The sequence below is a fragment of the Pygocentrus nattereri genome, chromosome 7 (assembly GCF_015220715.1).
Source record: "Pygocentrus nattereri isolate fPygNat1 chromosome 7, fPygNat1.pri, whole genome shotgun sequence".
Classification (NCBI taxonomy): Eukaryota; Metazoa; Chordata; class Actinopteri; order Characiformes; family Serrasalmidae; genus Pygocentrus; species Pygocentrus nattereri.
In genome coordinates, this window is record NC_051217.1 from 27,440,561 (window position 1) to 27,460,206 (window position 19,646).

General features: G+C 42.5%; 1 protein-coding gene across 1 annotated transcript in view; it reads right to left on the bottom strand.

Annotated features, from left to right (window-relative positions):
- The window catches only part of ilvbl (ilvB (bacterial acetolactate synthase)-like), a 32,079-nt gene extending 16,699 nt beyond the window's left edge, over positions 1 to 15,380 (bottom strand). Inside the window, exons 1-7 of the mRNA XM_017723439.2 lie at positions 15,226 to 15,380; positions 14,924 to 15,053; positions 13,410 to 13,611; positions 11,830 to 11,957; positions 9,819 to 9,957; positions 9,559 to 9,670; positions 9,293 to 9,392 (exon numbers count right to left, since the gene is read on the bottom strand). Of these exons, the coding sequence (XP_017578928.1) occupies positions 9,293 to 9,392; positions 9,559 to 9,670; positions 9,819 to 9,957; positions 11,830 to 11,957; positions 13,410 to 13,611; positions 14,924 to 15,053; positions 15,226 to 15,263 (849 nt within the window). The 5' untranslated portion in view covers positions 15,264 to 15,380. The remainder of the gene's footprint in view (positions 1 to 9,292; positions 9,393 to 9,558; positions 9,671 to 9,818; positions 9,958 to 11,829; positions 11,958 to 13,409; positions 13,612 to 14,923; positions 15,054 to 15,225) is intronic.
- Between the last annotated feature and the right edge of the window lie 4,266 nt (positions 15,381 to 19,646).

The following is a 19,646-nucleotide window of genomic DNA, read 5'->3' on the forward strand; positions in this document are numbered from 1 at the left end:
AATAAGTAATATTACTTACAGATAATGCTTTCCGTAAAGCAACGAAAATGGCTGGATACAGATTTAGGCACACTTCAAACATGTGTACTTCTATCCAGCACAACTGACTATCAAACATCCATTTCCTGCTTGCTGGCTCACTCGCATTTCCATTGGCTATTGCAACACATAAAATGAACACCAAGACAACAGCATTCTCTGCTGGCGAGAAGTAACATCCGCCAGAACACTCCCCGCCTGACATCAACAGGATGTCACAATCATATTGTCTTCCTTTAGTCTTTGTCCTTGGTGTCTGGCAGGAGGAGCTCAATATCAGTTATGGGTCTCAAGAAGGTTTTACACATTCCTCCTGAAACAATCTTGACTTCAACTTTCCTCACCTTCCCATCATGACCAGGGAAGGTTTTGACCACCACGTCCATTGACTCTGCTTGACCTGTCCGTCCTTTAGCAGCACAAGGTCCCCTTCCTGAAGATTAGGCTTTTCTGAGTGCGATTTCCTTCGACCTTGCAAGGTGGAGTTTGTACAGGTTGCTTTCATTGAAATCGCCAGGGGGAGTGGCTGGAACTCCAACCTTTTGAGTAAGAAGGGTCGCTGGTGTCAGGATGAGCGGATAGCTTGGATCAGTGGATACTGGGACCAGGGGTCGTGAACTGACAATGGCTGTAGCCTCTGCTAAAAAGGTAGTTAACACCTCATGGGTCAAATGATTGGTCGTGATGCCTGTAAGCATCGAGTCAAGTATGCGCCTTGTCACACCAATCATGCGTTCCCAGCTACCTCCCATGTGCGAGGCATGAGGTGGGTTGAACATCCAAGTGCATCCATTGTCATCCAAGAACCTCTGTATGGCTTCATCGTTACAGTGTCTTGAGTCAATACCAAGCTCCTTGCATGCCCCTAAGAAATTGGTCCCACAGTCAGACCTCAACTGTTTGACAGGGCCACAGATGGAGAGAAACCTCCGCATTGCGTTGATGAAACTTGAGGATTCCATAGACTCAACCACCTCAATGTGTATGGCTCTGGTGCTCATACAACTGAAGATGACTGCCCACCATTTACTGTTGGCACAGCCTCCTCGAGTTCGACGGGAAGAGACTGTCCAAGGTCCGAATACATCCACTCCAACATAAGTGAAGGGTCTGTGCTCAGACGGTCAATTGGCAAGTCTGCCATCTTTTGTGTTTCTGTTCTCGAACGTAGCTTGCGGCAAGTCACACAGCCATGAATTACTGCACTGACGCATTGCTTTGCACCGATGACCCATAGCCCAGCAGACCTTACTGCACCCTCAGTGAAATGGCGTCCTTGATAGCATACTTGCAGATGATAGTGGCGTACTAAAAGGATTGTTACATGATGACGACGAGGGACAATGAGTGGGTTTCTTTCATCACTCTCAAGATCAGTGAGTGACAGCCGGCCTCCAATTCTGAGGCATCCCGCATCGTCCAGGTAAGGAGACAACTTACTGAGGTGGCTCTGTTTAGGGATAGCTTTCTTTGCTCAAATACGGGCAAAGACTTCAGGAAAGGCCTTGTATTGAAGACTTCGTATGATGACGCTCTTAGCCTTTGCAAGATCCTCTGGAAGGGATCCTTTGCATATGTGCCAGCCTTGACAACTGCTCCTGCTGTTTTTCTGCTTGAAGGTGTTAGCTATGTGGATCAGCCTTGATATGGCTCTTACAAGAGATCTCCAGGATGAGAAAGATTCAAAACATCTTGGATCCAAGGGAGATTCTACGATCTGAGTGGCACAAGATGTCACTAAAGGGTGGACTTCTGGGTCAGAGTTCGGATTGACCAAGTTGAAGGACGATTCCACGCGAGTCCCAACCTTTTCTGGCTTCAACAGGATGTCCGGTCCCTTAAGCCACATGCTTGACATCAAGGTGTTTGCAGGGATTGACCTTGAAGCCTGGTCCGCTGGGTTCATGTTTGTGGGAACATAGTTCCATTGTTCTGGTGAGGATGACTTCCTGATTCTCTGCACACGGTTGCTTACATAAACATAAAATCTTCTCGACTCATTGCGAATGTATCCAAGGACGACTTTACTGTCGGAAAAGAACTTCACTGAATGGAACTGAACATCCATCTCTTCTATGAGCACATCTGCAATTTCCACAGCCAGAACAGCTGAGCAGAGCTCGAGTCTGGGAACTGTTACCTCTGGTAGTGGTGCTAGCTTGGCCTTGCCAAACACAAATCCGAGTTCACCCTTTCCTTCTGCGTTCTTGACCTTGATATAGGCCACGGTAGCAATGGCTTGAGTGGAGGCATCGCAGAAAATGCAAAGCTCCCTGAATGTGGAACTGCTGAGAGAGATGGAAGTGTACATCCTTGAGATTCTGACATGTTCTAGATCCTTATGGGAGTTTTTCCACTCACACCATTCTTTGAGCTTCTTCTCAAGAAGTGGGTCATCCCACTGACAAGACTCTGTGGTAAGCTCTCTCAACAGGAGCTGCAGACCCAAGAGGATCATACAGACTATTTATAGTCGACAACACCCCCCTGCGAGTATAGGGCTTCTCCGTGGCAGACACTTGGAAAGTGAACTCATCTGTAGCAACATCCCAGCTTATACCCAGACTTCGTTGCATGGGTGGGAAGTCCGTTCCTAGATCAAGATCCTTTAGTCCCTTTGCAAGGTCCTCCTTGGGGAATGCCTTCATCACATTTATGCTGTTGGAAGCAAACTTGTGCAGTGTTAAATTTGATGCTGCCAAGGTTTTTTGGGCCTTCCTGAGAGCATCAATGGCCTCATCACAAGTTGGAAACGAAATAAGACCATCGTCGACGTAGAAATGTCGTCCAACAAGGCGCCTTGTCCTGACATCATCATCCTCATGATCAACAGATGCTCTTCTGAGCCCATAGATTGCGACAGCAGGTGATGGACTGTTGCCGAACACATGCACTCTCATGCGGTACTCTGTTATAGACTCCTCCATGTTGTTGTTTCAGTGCCAAAGGAAGCGCAGGAAGTTCCTATGATCTTCTCACACTAAGAAACAATGGAACATCTACTTGATATCGGCAGTGACTGCCACTTGTTCCTTGCGGAACCGCATCAGCACACCAATCAGGGTATTGTTAAGATTTGGACCTGTGAGAAGTACGTCATTCAGAGACAGCCCATGATGTCATGCGCTAGAGTCAAAGACAACCCTTATCTGGTCTGGCTTATAAGGGTGGTAAACTCCAAAGAAAGGCAGGTACCAGCTCTCCTCTTGTTTGTTCAGTGGTGGTGCTGGTTCCGCATGTCCGTTATCGAATATGTTTTGCATAAAGTCCACAAAATGTTTTTTCATTGCAGGTCGCTTCTTCAGCGTGCGACAAACTGAGGTGAGGCGTTGGATGGCTTGCTGTTTATTGTTGGGAAGGCGTGGTCTGGGTGAGCGGAATGGCAGTGGAGCCACCCAACTGTTCGTATCTTCCTGGTAGACTTCATTCTCCATTATCTGCAGGAAGGCTTGCTCCTCGATTGAGTAAGAAGGTTTTTCATCTACACTTGTTTGTATGAAAACAGTTTCTCCCATGGCGTTGGCCTCCTCAAGTCCAATTCTTTGTCCAAAATTGGGGCAGTTAGTCTTGTGATGACTTTGACAGCTGAAGTTTTCCTTCACCTGGAGGCTGTTTTGACATGGGAAGAGGTAGCTTGGTCGACCGTTGTCCAAGATGCTTGTCTTGAGAACATTTATCTCAGCGGGTCTGTGAGCTCTGTCAAGACAGACGTCTCCCACTATAACCCACCCCAGAGCGAGCCTCTGCGCAATTGGAGCATTTGGAAGGCCATTTCGTTGATCAAGCACTTTGTGGGCCTGAATAATGTCCCTGCCTAGTAACAGCAGAATGTCTGCCTGGGGATCAAGTGCTGGAATCTCTGCAGCAATGTCTCTGAGGTGAGAATGATAGAGAGCTGCCTCAGGGGTTGGGATTTCATTATGATTGTCAGGGAGCATGTCACATTCAATGAGCGTGGGCAGGCGCAGACTGCATCAGCCGTCCAGTGATTCCACAGTAAAGTGAGTCGCTCTTCTTCCAGTCACCTCCAAAACTCCTGCGCAAGTCTTAAGAATGTATGGGGAAGAGTTCTTGGTAATGGCAAATGTGTCAAAAAGTGAAGATCTAGCCAGAGACTTTACATTACATTACATTACATTACATTACATTACATTTAGCAGACGCTTTTATCCAAAGCGACTTATTGCTTTGGTCATCAAGGATTGCATAAGTTCTCAGTTTCTTATGGCGGTGACCTTGTGGGTAGACGTTGATGAGGCAGATCTTAGCACATGACCGCCCGATGGACTTATCTCCACATACCTCTGTGCATATGGAGGTGGCTGTGGGTAAAGTTGACTCTCCCTACCCGCCATGATCAGAATCAGGGACTGCAGCAATGCAGCTACATAGATACAATGCTGAACAAGGTGCAAAGATGCAAATTCCCAATCACGCAGCACCATGGTGCAACCACGCCATCAATGTAAACACAATTAAATGTGATCATCTTAAACATTTCCAATCCAAAAATAATAATGTTGCATGAGGAGGTGCTAATAAGTAATATTACTTACAGATAATGAGCTTTTCTCACGTCCCGGAGGAGGTAGGGGACATGGAGTCTGAGTGGACCCTGTTCAAAACCTCCATTGTGGAAGCTGCCAGGCGTAGCTGTGGCCAAAAGCTTGTGGGTGCCTGTCGGGGCGGTAACCCAAGAACCTCCTGGTGGACACCGGTGGTGAGGGAGGCCGTCAAGCTGAAGAAAGAGGCCTTTAGGGACTGGTTGGCCCAAAGGACTCCCGATTCAGCAGATAGGTACCAACAGGCAAAAAAGGTGGCAGCTGCAACTGTGGCAGAAGCAAAATCCAGGGCATGGGAGGAGTTTGGTGAGGCCTTGGTAAAAGACTTTCGTTCGGCCTCAAAGAGGTTCTGGACAACTGTCCGACGACTCAGGAGGGGTCGGGGTGGCTGCGGCCAAGCTGTATTCGGCAAGGGTGGAGAAACTCTGACTTCAAATGAGGATATTGTCGGTCGGTGGAAGGAGCACTTTGAGGAACTTCTTAATCCGGGAGACATGCCTCCCTCACGGGAGTCAGGGCCAGAGGCTTCTGGGGTGTCAAGTTCCATTTCCCTGGTGGAGATCACTGAGGTAGTTGGTAAGCTCCTCAGTGGTAAGGCACCGGGGGTGGATGAGATTCGTCCAGAAATGCTTAAGGCTCTGGATATTGTGGGGCTGTCATGGCTAACACGCCTTTGCAATATTGCATGGACCTCGGGAACAGTACCCTTGGACTGGCAGACTGGGTGGTGGTCCCTATTTTTAAAAAGGGGGACCGGAGGGTGTGTGCCAATTATCGGGGTATCACACTGCTCAGCCTCCCTGGGAAAGTCTATGCAAAGGTGCTGGAAAGGAGACTCCGACCGATAGTTGAACCTCAGATTGAGGAGGAACAATGTGGATTCCGTCCCGGCCGTGGAACAATGGATCAGCTTTTCACCCTCTCACAGACTGTTGAGGGGGCATGGGAGTTTGCCAACCCAGTCTACATGTGTTTTGTGGACTTGGAGAAGGCTTATGACCGTGTTCCTCGAGATATCTTGTGGGAGGTCCTCTGGGAGTATGGGGTGCTACTACTCCGGGCTATCCAATCTCTGTACTCCCGGAGTGAGAGCTGTGTCCGTATATCAAATCAAATCAAATCAAATTTATTTGTATAGCGCTTTTTTACAACGGATGTTGTCACAAAGCAGCTTTACAGAGTTTCAAAAAAGAAAAAGTTTCAAGAGAACTCTAAGAATGTACAGAAACTCGTATACTCGGCATTAAGTCAGACTCTTTCAGGGTTAGCGTTGGACTTCGCCAGGGTTGTGCTCTGTCTCCACTCTTGTTCGTGATATTCATGGACAGAGTGTCCGGGTGTAGCCGGGGTCAGGAGGGCATTATGTGTGGAGGCCGGAGGGTGGCGTCTCTGCTATTTGCAGATGATGTTGTTCTTTTGGCGGAATCACATGGATGCCTCCAACGCTCGCTGGAGCGGTTTGCAGCTGAGTGTGAAGCGGTTGGTATGCGGATCAGCACCTCCAAGTCTGAGTCCATGGTCTTGGCCCGGAAAAGGATGGCATGCCCACTCCAGGTAAGGGGAAAGGACCTGCCCCAGGTGGAGGAGTTTAAGTATCTTGGGGTGTTGTTCACGAGTGACGAGAAGAGGGATCGTGAGATCGGCCGTAGGCTGGGACAGGCGGCAGCAGTAATGCGGTCACTGTACCAGACTATATTGGTGAAGAGGGAGTTGAGCCAAAAGGCTAAGCTCTCTGTTTACCGGTCGATCTACATCCCAACCCTCACCTATGGTCATGAGCTGTGGGTAATGACCAAAAGAACGAGATCGCGAGTACAAGCGGCGGAAATGAGCTTTCTTCGTCGGGTGGCGGGCTATCTACGGGATAGAGTGAGAAGCTCGGTCATCCGGAAGGAGCTCAGAGTAGAGCCGCTACTCCTCCGCATTGAGAGGAGCCAGTTGAGGTGGTTCGGGCATCTGATCCGGATGCCCCCTGGACGCCTCCCGGTGGGGGTGTTCCAGGCACGGCCTACCGGGACAAGACCCCGGGGCCGCCCTAGGACCCGCTGGAGGGATTATGTCTCCAAGTTGGCCTGGGAGCGGCTTGGGGTCCCCGGGAATGAGCTGGAGGAAGTTGCGGGGGACAGGGTCATCTGGGATTCTCTGCTCTCCCAACTGCTACCACGACCCTGTTTGGACTAAGCGGGCAACGACGATGATGATGATGATGACTTACAGATAATGCTTTCCGAAAGCAACGAAAATGGATGGATACAGATTTAGGCACACTTCAAACATGTGTACTTCTATCCAGCACAACTGACTATCAAACATCCATTTCCTGCTTGCTGGCTCACTCGCATTTCCATTGGCTATTGCAACACATAAAATGAACACCAAGACAACAGCACCCTCTGCTGGCGAGAAGTAACATCCGCCAGAACAAGAGCACAATCACACTTTTAAAAAAAAAAGGAGCAAACAAGTACAACCCCAATTCCAATGAAGTTGGGACGTTGTGTAAAACATAAATAAAAACAGAATACGATGATTTGCAAATCCTTGTCAACCTATATTCAATTGAATACACTACAAAGACAAGATATTTAATGTTCAAACGGATAAACTTCATTGTTTTTTTGCAAATATTCACTCATTTTGAATTTGATGCCTGCAACACGTTCCAAAGAAATTGGGACAGGGGCATGTTTACCACTGTGTTACGTCACCTTTCCTTTTAACAACACTCAATAAGTGTTTGGGAACTGAGGACACTAATTTTTGAAGCTTTGTAGGTGGAATTCTTTCCCATTCTTGCTTGATGTACAACTTCAGTTGCTCAACAGTCCGGGGTCTCCATTGTCATATTTTGTGCTTCATAATGTGCCACACATTTTCAATGGGAGACAGGTGTGGACTGCAGGCAGGCCAGTCTAGTACCCGCACTCTTTTACTACGAAGCCACGCTGTTGTAACACGTGCAGAATGTGGCTTGTCATTGTCTTGCTGAAATAAGCAGGGACGTCCCTGAAAAAGACGTTGCTTGGATGGCAGCATATGTTGCTCCAAAACCTGTATGTACCTTTCAGCATTAATGGTGCCTTCACAGATGTGCAAGTTTCCCATGCCATGGGCACTAACACACCCCCATACCATCAGAGATGCTGGCTTTTGAACTTTGCGCTGATAACAATCTGGACAGTCCTTTTCCTCTTTGGCCCGGAGGACATGACGTCCATGATTTTTAAAAACAATCTGAAATGTGGACTCGTCAGACCACAGGACACTTTTCCACTTTGCGTCAGTCCATCTCAGATGAGCTTGGGCCCAAAGAAGCCGGCGGCATTTCTGGGTGTTGTTGATATATGGCTTTCACTTTGCATGGCAGAGTTTTAACTTGCACTTGTAGATGGAGCGACAAACAGTGTGCACTGACAATGGTTTTCTGAAGTGTTCCTGAGCTCATGTGGTAATATCCGTTACAGAATGATGTCGGTTTTTAATGCAGTGCCGTCTGAGGGATCGAAGGTCACGGGCATTCAATGTTGGTTTTCTGTCTTGCTGCTTACTTGCAGAGATTTCTCCAGATTCTCTGAATCTTTTGATGATATTATGGACTGTAGATGATGAAATCCCTAAATACCTTGCAATTGCACGTTGAGAAACTGCAACTGAGAAACGTTCTTAAACTGTTGGACTATTTGCTCATGCAGTTATTCACAAAGTGGTAAACCTCGCCCCATCCTTGCTTGTGAATAACTGAGCCTTTCAGGGATGCTCCCTTTTAACCCAATTAACCTGTTCACCTGTGTATGTTCCAAACAGGTGTTTTTTGAGCATTCCTCAACTTTCCCAGTATTTTGTTGCCCCTGTCCCAACTTCTTTGGAACGTGTTGCAGGCGAGGTGAGTGAATATTTGCAAAAAACAATAAAGTTTATCTGTTTGAACATTAAATATCTTGTCTTTGTAGTGTATTCAATTGAAAATACGTTGAAAAGGATTTGCAAATCATTGTATTCTGTTTTTATTTATGTTTTACACAAAATCCCAACTTCACTGGAATCGGGGTTGTATTTTACTCACACTGTAGAATGCTGAACGTATTTATTAATATATCAAAAAACATAAATTGCTGTGTTCAGAATGGGGTTTAGGTTGCAAACTACTTCATCTATTAAACATAACTTATTCACTCCAGGGTACATGTCTAGCGACAACAAAAAAGACAATACATCATTGTTCTAAACCAAAGTTTATAGCTAAACAAAGCAGTTACAAGTTTTAAGTATGTTATGTTCTGACATCTCAAAAAACATTTTGCATGGCTAGTTAATTAGCTCATTGGGGCTGACTCTTCTGACTCTCCTTCATTCTGAGTGGCAAGGTGAAGCTAGTGAGGGTATGTTACATAAAACTATTGAAACAGTACCCCAGTATTTTGGCACCTTATGCATTGATTTGCTAGACTGAACTTTAACACTGATTCAGTATGCTCAGATGAACAAGCGCTAACAGAGGCAGACTAGTGCCAAAGGTGCACCACAAAAATAACAGGCAAAAGTCAGCCATGCAAAGACACTTAATGACAGCTTGATTATAGGCTTGCTTAGTCAGTGCTCTTATATATTCTACACTATCAATGACTTATGAAGTACATTAAATTTTGTTGAAAACATCCCCTCTGAAACTGCTTTGAGGAGGCTAGCCTTACCTGCTGGTCTGTGGCTTGAGGTACATGAACAGGCAAAGGGGAAATGTCCCTCACTTCCCATGCTCCAGCAAACAGGTTTGTTAGATGGTTGTGAAGATACCTGTGAGAAGATAAATTTCACTTTAGGAAGTCTATTTTGTCAGGAAGTCAGATTTATGTTAATCAATAAATCTAGCATTCCAAGCACTGGATTAATCAAAATAAAAAACTAAACGACAGGGGAGATATTTTGTCAGAACAGGAATGATAGCAGGCTTAAAACATACCATGCAGTAATTTTTCCCATTATTCCTTTTGGAGTGCCTTTAGGAGAAAACTCTTTCTCCACCACATGATAAGGATAGAGAGTGTCTATGGGAAATTCAATAAATACAGGGCCTAAAAAAAAAAAAAAAAATCAATTCTGTTTCAGGTCATCTTGCACAATGCTGTACATCACATGCATACAAAAACAACACCCCATGTATTTACCTTCCGCCATAATAGAATGTAATTTCAAGGTTATTATAGTCCAACTGCTGCTTACCTGGAGTGCCAGACTGGGCAATGGCCAAAGCTTTTCTTAAAGTAGGAACGATCTTCCTCACACTCCTCACAGATGCACAGAATTTACAGAGCGGCTTGAAAAGAGACAACTGGTCAATATCCTGCAGAGCACCCCGACCCTGCACACAAACAACACACTAAACTGAAACAGAACTTGGTGCCTCTACCATATTCCAACCTCTCCCATCTCAAAAAAACCCAAAATATTAATGTTCCATTTATTTTCACTGTAATAATGTTTAAAATAAGCTAAAGCAGAAGGTAGGTAGTAGGTAGGCTGCACTGCAGTGTTTAACAAAAGGATAATCAGATTTCTGCTAACATCTCTATGTAAACATCCAGTGTTGAGGTAGTTACTACAAAAAAAAAATGACAAGTTACTAATTGCTTCTCTCTAAATGTAATTGTATTACTTTATTCTCTACTGAGAATATCTATGCCAAGCTGAAAGTACGAAGGACACCAAATAGTCCTTTCAGTACCTATCACAGTAACATAATTTTTGCTTAAGAACAGGACACCAGAGAAAGAGGGGAATTGCCACTCAGTAATGTCTTCTGGGTTTGTCAAATGCCAGAGGTCCTTCATGAGTGAGTCCAAAATATGGAGCGCTTGCTTAAAATCATAGTTTGTAAATGCCTAAAACAGAAGAATGCTTTCATTTCCTGAACACAGAACAGCATAAGACATTTGACTACTGCTATTATATTCTTGAATGCTTTTTAACTTAATTTATCAGACTTTAAAACTGTGCCTCATGCATATTCATGATGTCAGTGAGCAGAAACCACTTCAATCAGCCAATGAGCTGATCAGCTTGCCTGTCAGCACTTAGCAGCATAAATGCTAGTGTCCTACTGCCCAAAACCTTTTTTGTGTTTTAGTTTTAGTGAAATATCTCTAAGTGAAATGCATCCTTCTACTTTCCAAAATTAAAGGAAGTTCCAGATTAAATTGTATTATTTTAAACTTTAAATTATTTTTTTTTTAATGTTTTTTAACTGGTAAGTTCCATTCACCCCCATTCAAGTGCCCTTTCACATTTTCTTTCAAGTTTTTCAGATAAAAGGAGAAATAAGAAGTGACCAGGCTTCGCAAGACAGAGCTAGCTATGACTGATTAAAATGATGAACAGCAGATGCTATTTAAAAACTAGGCAGTAGAAATGGTCTGCTGGACAGCTGCCTCGAAATAAAATCTTCATGAATGAAGAGTATAGCTCACAGAGCTTGGGCTCAAGAGGGGACCTCTCTTCCTCAGCAAAGGGATCTTTATCAATCAGTTTGCATATTCGCATGACTAGATGCTTCAAAAAATTACTCTTTGAGTAGCGCTTCCCATCCCTGCGCTACTCATATACACAAACAAAGTCACGTAGTCAGCTGTTGCAGGAAGTGCACAAGTAAATGAAGATTACATGGCAGGCGCAGATATACATAGTGGAAATATGTTTTAAATGCATTGTGCATAGTTAATATTGCTCTGTAAGGAACATATGAGTAACACAATGATTTTAATTTTTGAATTTAAGAAACTGAAATCTATTGTACTACTTCATTACAGGAAAATGTAATAACATAACATGTTCCCCACAACACTAAAACAAGTAATAATAATATTTAGTTCAGCATCTGAAAAATAATTTAGTTTGACTGTGAATTTCATTATTACTGTGAGTAGGGGTATAAAAACATAAAAAATTCATAATCTGATTCAATGCCATGCAGCAATGTCTCATTAGACACATTTTCCAATACAGCAAAAATAAACACTGGATGAAAATGTGCCTCATATTAATTTGTCAATGTTTCCATTTTCAGTTTATGAGAACATTTAACATTCAAAGAATACAATATGTGAAACACTTTCTGTGTTTTATAGTGTCCTGATCTAATGCACTAGCAACAAGCTAATATGTTACCCTCAAAATAACACACAAACTAACATGCTAGTCATGATACAACGATCCTGCATTTTCTGCAGCTCCCGACCTGGAGTAAAGTGGCAGCTGCTCCACCAATCAAAAGCAAAGGTGACTCAGCCATCTGGGCATTCTTCACTGCAGTAACTGTATTAGTGAGGCCCGGTCCTGCTGTTACTGCAGCCACACCTACTGTTCCTGCATGAAATGTAGAAAATGCTATTTTAAACAGCATGCAATGGGGGTGGGGGTGGGTTGTGGGTCAAACCTGAATGTAGATGAATGTGATTTACACCATTAAACAGACAGTGTAAAACATTTTTTGATAATTACCCAGTTTTTCCTCACTATTTTAGTCATGTCAATTCCACTTGATAGCTTAGTCCCCCCAGCACCTAATACCACCATGCCAAGAGGGTGAAAGCTAGCTTCCTCTGAGATATGTGTAGCACCACCACATCTTTTTTAACTGCCACTAATGGACAGTTCAACAGGCTTAAAAGAGAATACAGTCCCAAAAATTCTCCTACTTCAGTCAACAGACATTCACATTGACTAGCATTGTGCTGAGTGATGGGAGAGAGGGGAAATCCTACCCATACAGGTAGGGCAAGGACAATTATGCTCTCTTGGACTGTTGGCCTCACCCTATTTGAGCCAGGCCTGGTTCAAACTTCCAAGAATAGGACCAATTGTCATGTCATTGTGCCAGTAGTAAGCCCATATTGCAACCATTTTTATCAAAGGATTATGTTTTAAATGAATGCAAATGTAGTGTTAGGCTTCTTTCTAAAAGCAGCATAAAATGCTAGCATATCTGCTCTAGCAGGGATTTGAAACCCTGTCTCCAGCATACATGTTTGTAATGTTAATGACTACCCTAACTGCTAAGAATGAGTAAGTTATAGCTCTAAGTTGTAACTATAAAGTTTACAGTGCCTCTAATTACCATGATTGTGTTTAGCTGATGTTCAAAAATAAACCAAACTGTTCAAATTTTGAAATGTAATGCTTTCTTAAAGAGACATTATTAGTGTTTATCAAAGGGATTTGTTATGGTGATGTGTGTGTCTGTTACAGGTCAGAGCAGATCAAGAATTAATCTGAACTGACAGACAGAACTAAATCAGAGGGGGCACCCAAGAGTGATGAAGCCTGTGGAATCCAAATTGACCTATGAGTTGTATTATGGGGTGGGGTCAGAGCTGAGCAGAAATGGTTGACCAATGGCAGAGGCAGTATAAAACAACCATTATATACACCAACTAAGAGGGCACTTGAACAGAGAGTAAGGACAAAATGGCAGAGTCTCAAGCCCCACCCTCAGACTCTATCTGTGCATGTACTTCCTTACAGATAATAACAGCAGCAATGAGGCTGATGAAACATCTTTAGGTCACATCAAAGGGAACACAGTGTTATTAGCAGTCAAAACCATAAAATGTTTCTTATCCAAGTGCACAGCAAAAACTGTTTCACAAAAAACAGCAAAAAGCTGTTTCACAACAATGTTTTTAGAAAGAAAAATGACCTGCTGGGAAATACTGGGCACCACCCACCCCTGAAGTTGACAGTTCTCAGTAGTTAATTAATTTAAACATATTTATTTCAATTGCAGCTCCTGATGGAAACACATTCATTCAGACTTACCAGAGAGTCTTGCAACAGCATCAGCAGCAAACACAGCTGTTGCCTCATGGCGAGTGTCCACAATACGAATACCCAGTTTCTCACATGCCACCAAAATGGGCGAGATGTGTCCACCAACTAGCGTGAAAACAAACTTGATGCCATGATCACGCAGAACCTCTGCCACGCTCTCGCCTCCATGCCGAGAGCTCTTTGTCTCTGCCTGAGACAGGTTGCAAGAGTTAACAAATTGAAATCAGTTTGTCAGTCACTGTTAAATGCTACATCAAAAACACAAACACTACTAGCAATGCATGAAAGCTAGACTACAATGAGCCAGCTGGCCACTCAGTGATACAATGGTACTTAGTAATTGGTTCCCATTGACATTTACTGTTGGTTAGCATTTTGCATAAAGCATAAAAGCTGTCATAAGAAAGTCTACTATCTCCTAACAGTAACTTTACAGAAGAACGAAATGTCTGTTAATGTAAGTTAACAAATATGAAAAGTTTACTTTTCAAAATTAATTTTCCTCATTCATGATAAAATGTTCAGACAATTAAAAGAGAGGCCAGCCGAAAAACTTCCTTGTAATGTCATTTTCATTCCTCTTCTGTCTACAGTGCCACAGTGACTCTTCATACCACAGCCACAGACTGAAGGTGTGGTCTGCACATGCAAGACCAAAATGAGTCATGCACTCTAAAAGTGCTTGTTTTGACATTAGATTTTTTCTTTCATGGTACAAAAATGACTAGTTTAATTATAATTTCTCAACTTTCAACAATTTTAATAATGTTAATGATTAATTCATTAAAATTAAAACAAAGTAATCACAAAGTCTACCTATCAAAAAGCTAGGATATTTAATAATTATACAGGGTCTGATGCCTGAGACATCGTTTTCACTACAGCTTTGGCCTAAAATGTCATTTTAATATATGGTGTTTAATATAGGATGTTGTAAGGCTTAATGTATTTTTTTATCGTTACATATAAAAACTCAGGTCACAAGTAGGCTCACTGATCATTTTGATCTGTAAAGAAATCAGGGTTAACAGGTACGTTTCTATACAACGAACCACTCTGATTTACTTTGTTTCAATCTCAATGACTGAATTGTGCAGAAAATAAAATGGCCAGATTCACCTTTAAAAGCGAATGAGAAGAAGCTCGAAGTCAAAGTTTAACCTTGTCGATCTTGACTAAGAGCAAAGTCTTCCGCGTGTTTACTTTGCACCTGATGATATAAGCTATAACCAGTCTTCTTGCACCTTTTTGGTTTTGGTAGTCATTCTTGTTATTACTCACTGAAATGTGTCTGACAAGTGTAAAATGAGTAACTAGCTACTACTTTCACAAGCACCAGGTTTAAGAACGTAAGGGATTTTGACTTAAATATTCTGTTTGCAGTGACAATTAACTCAATCACAAAAAATCTCCGATCGATAAAGCAATCAGCTAAAACCTAAAACGTGTCTGTTAGTTGACTGTTGACGTCTCATAACATAATTGATTATATCAACACTTACCTTGTGGAACAACCGGTACAGTAAGCCAAGTTTATAAGAAGCATACAGAACCCCTCCAAAAGCAGCACCGAGAGAGCAACACAAGACCGTGCCGAGGTCCATTTGTAGGTAACAATGTCTTACTAAGGAGCTAAAAGATATTAAATTTCTTAAGTCAAAACGACAAATTAAACCAATCGATAAAATAAACAAAAATGGCTACTGTGCTAAGGCAACAAGCAAGTTTACTTTTCAGCACATTCAACAGTTTTAAATAATATTTCTTTGTCGAACATTATCGTATACAACATGTTATATCGGACCTCTGGTTCAGCTTCTTAACCGTAACCTTATCACCCATCCACCCTGTACTATTGTTCTATCAGTTCTACGTTTGTGTTTCAACTAAACATGACCTATGAACAGGATACGTTTGTGCTGTCCCTTCGTTCCGCTGTTTGCGCAGGGCTTAAACATTCAGGGTAACGTCTCCCTTTAGTTGTTCTTCGAGAATTCCAGTCATACTGGATCGTGTAACTATGACTTAGAGCCCGTTCAGCCAATGAAAACACAGTGGCAACTGCGTGGCAAGCTTATCTGCCCTTACTGCTAGCCATTGACAGTTGGCTGTGCCAGAAGCAATCCTATAAGGAAGAGTTTTATTTGCAGTTCAGCCAAACCCAATTCACGTTTCGCCCTCCTACTGTCCTCAAACATAAACATAAAATATATGAAATAACATTTTCTTAATCGTGGCAAAACAGAACACAATCTTTTTATTTCGTTAATGTACCAGATATTTCCATTTTGCCGAGTACATTTGATCAAAATGGCATTAATATCTGCAGTAGGAAGCACGTAAGGGACCGTCTTTAAAGTGCGGGTACTCTTTTAAAAAGTAAAACATCTACAGAGATAACGAGCCAGTCGGTGTTGTTTCTGAAGATTTCTAAACTATTGGGGTACACAAATTATGTGAAAACCAATGACTGATATTATTATTAGTTCCTCACTTGTAACGTAGGGATATTTTTAGCAGTGTTAGAAGTCTGAACATGCATGTAGTGGGCCTCTTGCCTTGACCCAAACCCAGGACACATTCTAGTTTTGAAAAGGATACCAACATATCTTGGCAAATGTTATCATGCCTTGTTAAACATTCTTGTTACTTTTACAGTTATGTGAAACAATACACACATACAGTGGGTTTTTATTTGCCAAGTTCTTGTTCAAATTTTCCCATTGTGAGCTGCCAGAATACAACTGCTGTAGAATTAAAGGCAGAACAGGAAAATTCAAAGAAGCTGACTTCAGCTTTGTATTAAATGGTCATCATAACACCGCTTGATGTCAGTCAATTCCTCAATCTATAGGAAAAATTAAGAGGCAGCAGCTCCGTCGAAGCCCAGCTAGATGAGATTTTATCAGTTAAAAAAAATAATAAAATGATGGATCATTATTTCTTTGAGTTCTTATAAATCTGAGTTTTAAAAAAAATTATGTATTACTAAACACAAGAAGAGAGGGACAGAAAGAAGCTGAAGGAGACTCTTTCAGATTGCACCAACTGAGATGGAACTGATCTATCATCTGTGTATTTGAATAATATACACTGCTCAAAAAAATAAAGGGAACACTTACACAACACAATATAACTCCAAGTAAATCAAACTTCTGTGAAATCAAACTGTCCATTTAGGAAGCAACACTGATTGACAATCAATTTCACATGCTGTTGTGCAAATGGAATAGACAACAGGTGGAAATTATTGGCAATTAGCAAGACACACTCAAAAAAGGAGTGGTTCTGCAGGTGGGGACCACAGACCACTTCTCAGTACCTAAGCTTTCTGGCTGATGTTTTGGTCACTTTTGAATGTTGGTGGTGCTTTCACACTCGTGGTAGCATGAGACAGACTCTACAACCCACACAAGTGGCTCAGGTAGTGCAGCTCATCCAGGATGGCACATCAATGTGAGCTGTGGCACCGTAGTGTCCAGAGGCTGGAGGCGCTACCAGGAGACAGGCCAGGACACCAGGAGACGTGGAGGAGGCCGTAGGTGGGCAACAACTACCTCCGTCTTTGTGCATGGAGGAACAGGAGGAGCACTGCCAGAGCCCTGCAAAATGACCTCCAGCAGGCCACAAATGTGCATGTGTCTGCACAAACGGTTAGAAACCGACTCCATGAGGATGGTGTGAGGGCCCAACGTCCACAGACGAGGGTTGTGCTCACAGCCCAACACCGTGCAGGACGCTTGGCATTTGCTAGAGAACACCAGAATTGGCAAATTCGCCACTGGCACCCTGTGCTCTTCACAGATGAAAGCGTCTGAGACTAACAGAGTCTGGAGACGCCATGGAGAGCGAACTGCTGCCTGCAACATCCTTCAGCATGACCGGTTTGGCAGTTGGTCAGTAATGGTGTGGGGTGGCATTTCTTTGGAGGGCCGTACAGCCCTCCATGTGCTCGCCAGAGGTAGCCTGACTGCCATCAGTTACCGAGATGAGATCCTCAGACCCCTTGTGAGACCATATGCTGGTGCGGTTGGCCCTGGGTTCCTCCTAATGCAGGACAATGCTAGACCTCATGTGGCTGGAGTGTGTCAGCAGTTCCTGCAAGATGAAGGCATTGAAGCTATGGGCTGGCCCGCCCGTTCCCCAGACCTGAATCCGATTGAGCACATCTGGGACATCATGTCTCGCTCCATCCACCAATGCCACGTTGCAACACAGACTGTCCAGGAGTTGGCGGATGCTTTAGTCCAGGTCTGGGAGGAGATCCCTCAGGAGACCATCCGCCACCTCATCAGGAGCATACCCAGGTATTGTAGGGAGGTCATACAGGCATGTGGAGACCACACACAATACTGAGCCTCATTTTGACTTGTTTTAAGGACATTACATCAAAGTTTGATCAGCCTGTAGTGTGTTTTTCCACTTTAATTTTGTGTGTGACTCCAAATCCAGGCCTCCATTGGTTAATAAATTAGATTTCCATTGATTTTTTTTTTTTTTTTTTCTGTGATTTTGTTGTCAGCACATTCAACTTTGTACAGAACAAAGTATTCAATGAGAATATTTCATTCATTCAGATCTAGGATGTGTTATTTGTGTGTTCCCTTTATTTTTTTGAGCAGTGTATTTAGGACCTAGGGCATTGCTTGACTTCAGTACACACTAAAAAATGGAGGTACGATATACATACTGTCTTGTACTCCAAAGTACACTTTTCACAAATGTGCCCTCAAAGGTATAATATTGGACTTCATAGGGTCAGATATGTGCCTTTTGATTTTCTGAAAAGTACAAAAGTCTTTGCTAACACTAAACAATACAGATTTGTACCATTTAACCACCAACAAAAGGTACATTTGGGATGGGCTGCCTCATTTGCACATCATTATGAAGACATTTCAGTAAAATATTGCATAAGGCTTATGGTGTCATGCCTATTTTATATAAATATAGTATTAAGTGTGTGTGTGTGTGTGTGTGTATGTATATATATATATATATATATATATATATATATATATATATATATATATATATATATATATATATATATATATATATATATATATATATATATATATATATATATAAATATTTAATTACAAATACGTTAATACAATTGTAACAATTGCTAAAGCTTCCAAGAACTCCCCACCCCCACCCTTTCTCTGAAAAAATATAACCTAAGAGACAATAAATAAATAACAATAATAATAATAACTTCTACATTTAAAATAAACAACTAATAAATAAAATACATGCATATATATTGTGTGTGTGTGTGTGTATGTATGTATGTATGTGTCTATATATATATATATATATATATATATGCGCGCATAGTATCTGTGTGCACAGTATTTGCGCCTTAAAAAATTTGACAATCCCAGCAGAACATACTTGTTTATACCTATTACATTAAAATTTATCTACACACCAACACTATACACACAGAAACAAAACACACAAAATAATAATGACATAATAAACTGATAAAATGATAGGGGCCAAAACCAGTATATTTTAGTACATTTCCTATAAACTAACAGTACAGGAGGGAAGACACCCCTAAGGCACCGTAAAAGTTCTCCCAACAGTTTGTTTCCAAAATTCCCAGTAACATAACCTGATCATTTTACTTAAAACTTCCTTAAAGCTTAAAACTTCCAGAACTCAGAGACTCAACATTGATGGAAGGAGGTTTTGGCTTAAAATCTCACGATACATGGCCCCGTTCATTCTTTCCTTAACACGGGTCAGTCGTCCTGTCCCCTTTGCAGAAAAACAGCCCCAAAGCCTGATGTTTCCACCCCCATGCTTCACAGTAGGTATGGTGTTCTTGGGATGCAACTCAGCATTCTTCTTCCTCCAAACACGGCGAGTTTAGTTTTTACCAAAAAGTTCTATTTTGGTTTCATCTGACCACATGATATCATCTGTATGCTCTCTGGCAAACTTCAGACGGGCCTGGACATGTACTGGCTTAAGCAGGGGGACACACCTGGCACTGCAGGATTGAGTCCCTCTCGGCGTAGTGTGTTACTGAGGGTAGCCTTTGTTACCTTGGTCCCAGCTCTCTGCAGGTCATTCATCAGATCCCTGCGTGTAGTTCTGGGATTTTTGTTCACTGTTCTCATGATCATTTTGACCCCACGGGATGAGCTCTTGAGTGGGGCCCCAGATTGACGGAGATTATCAATGGTCTTGTATGTCTTCCATTTTCTT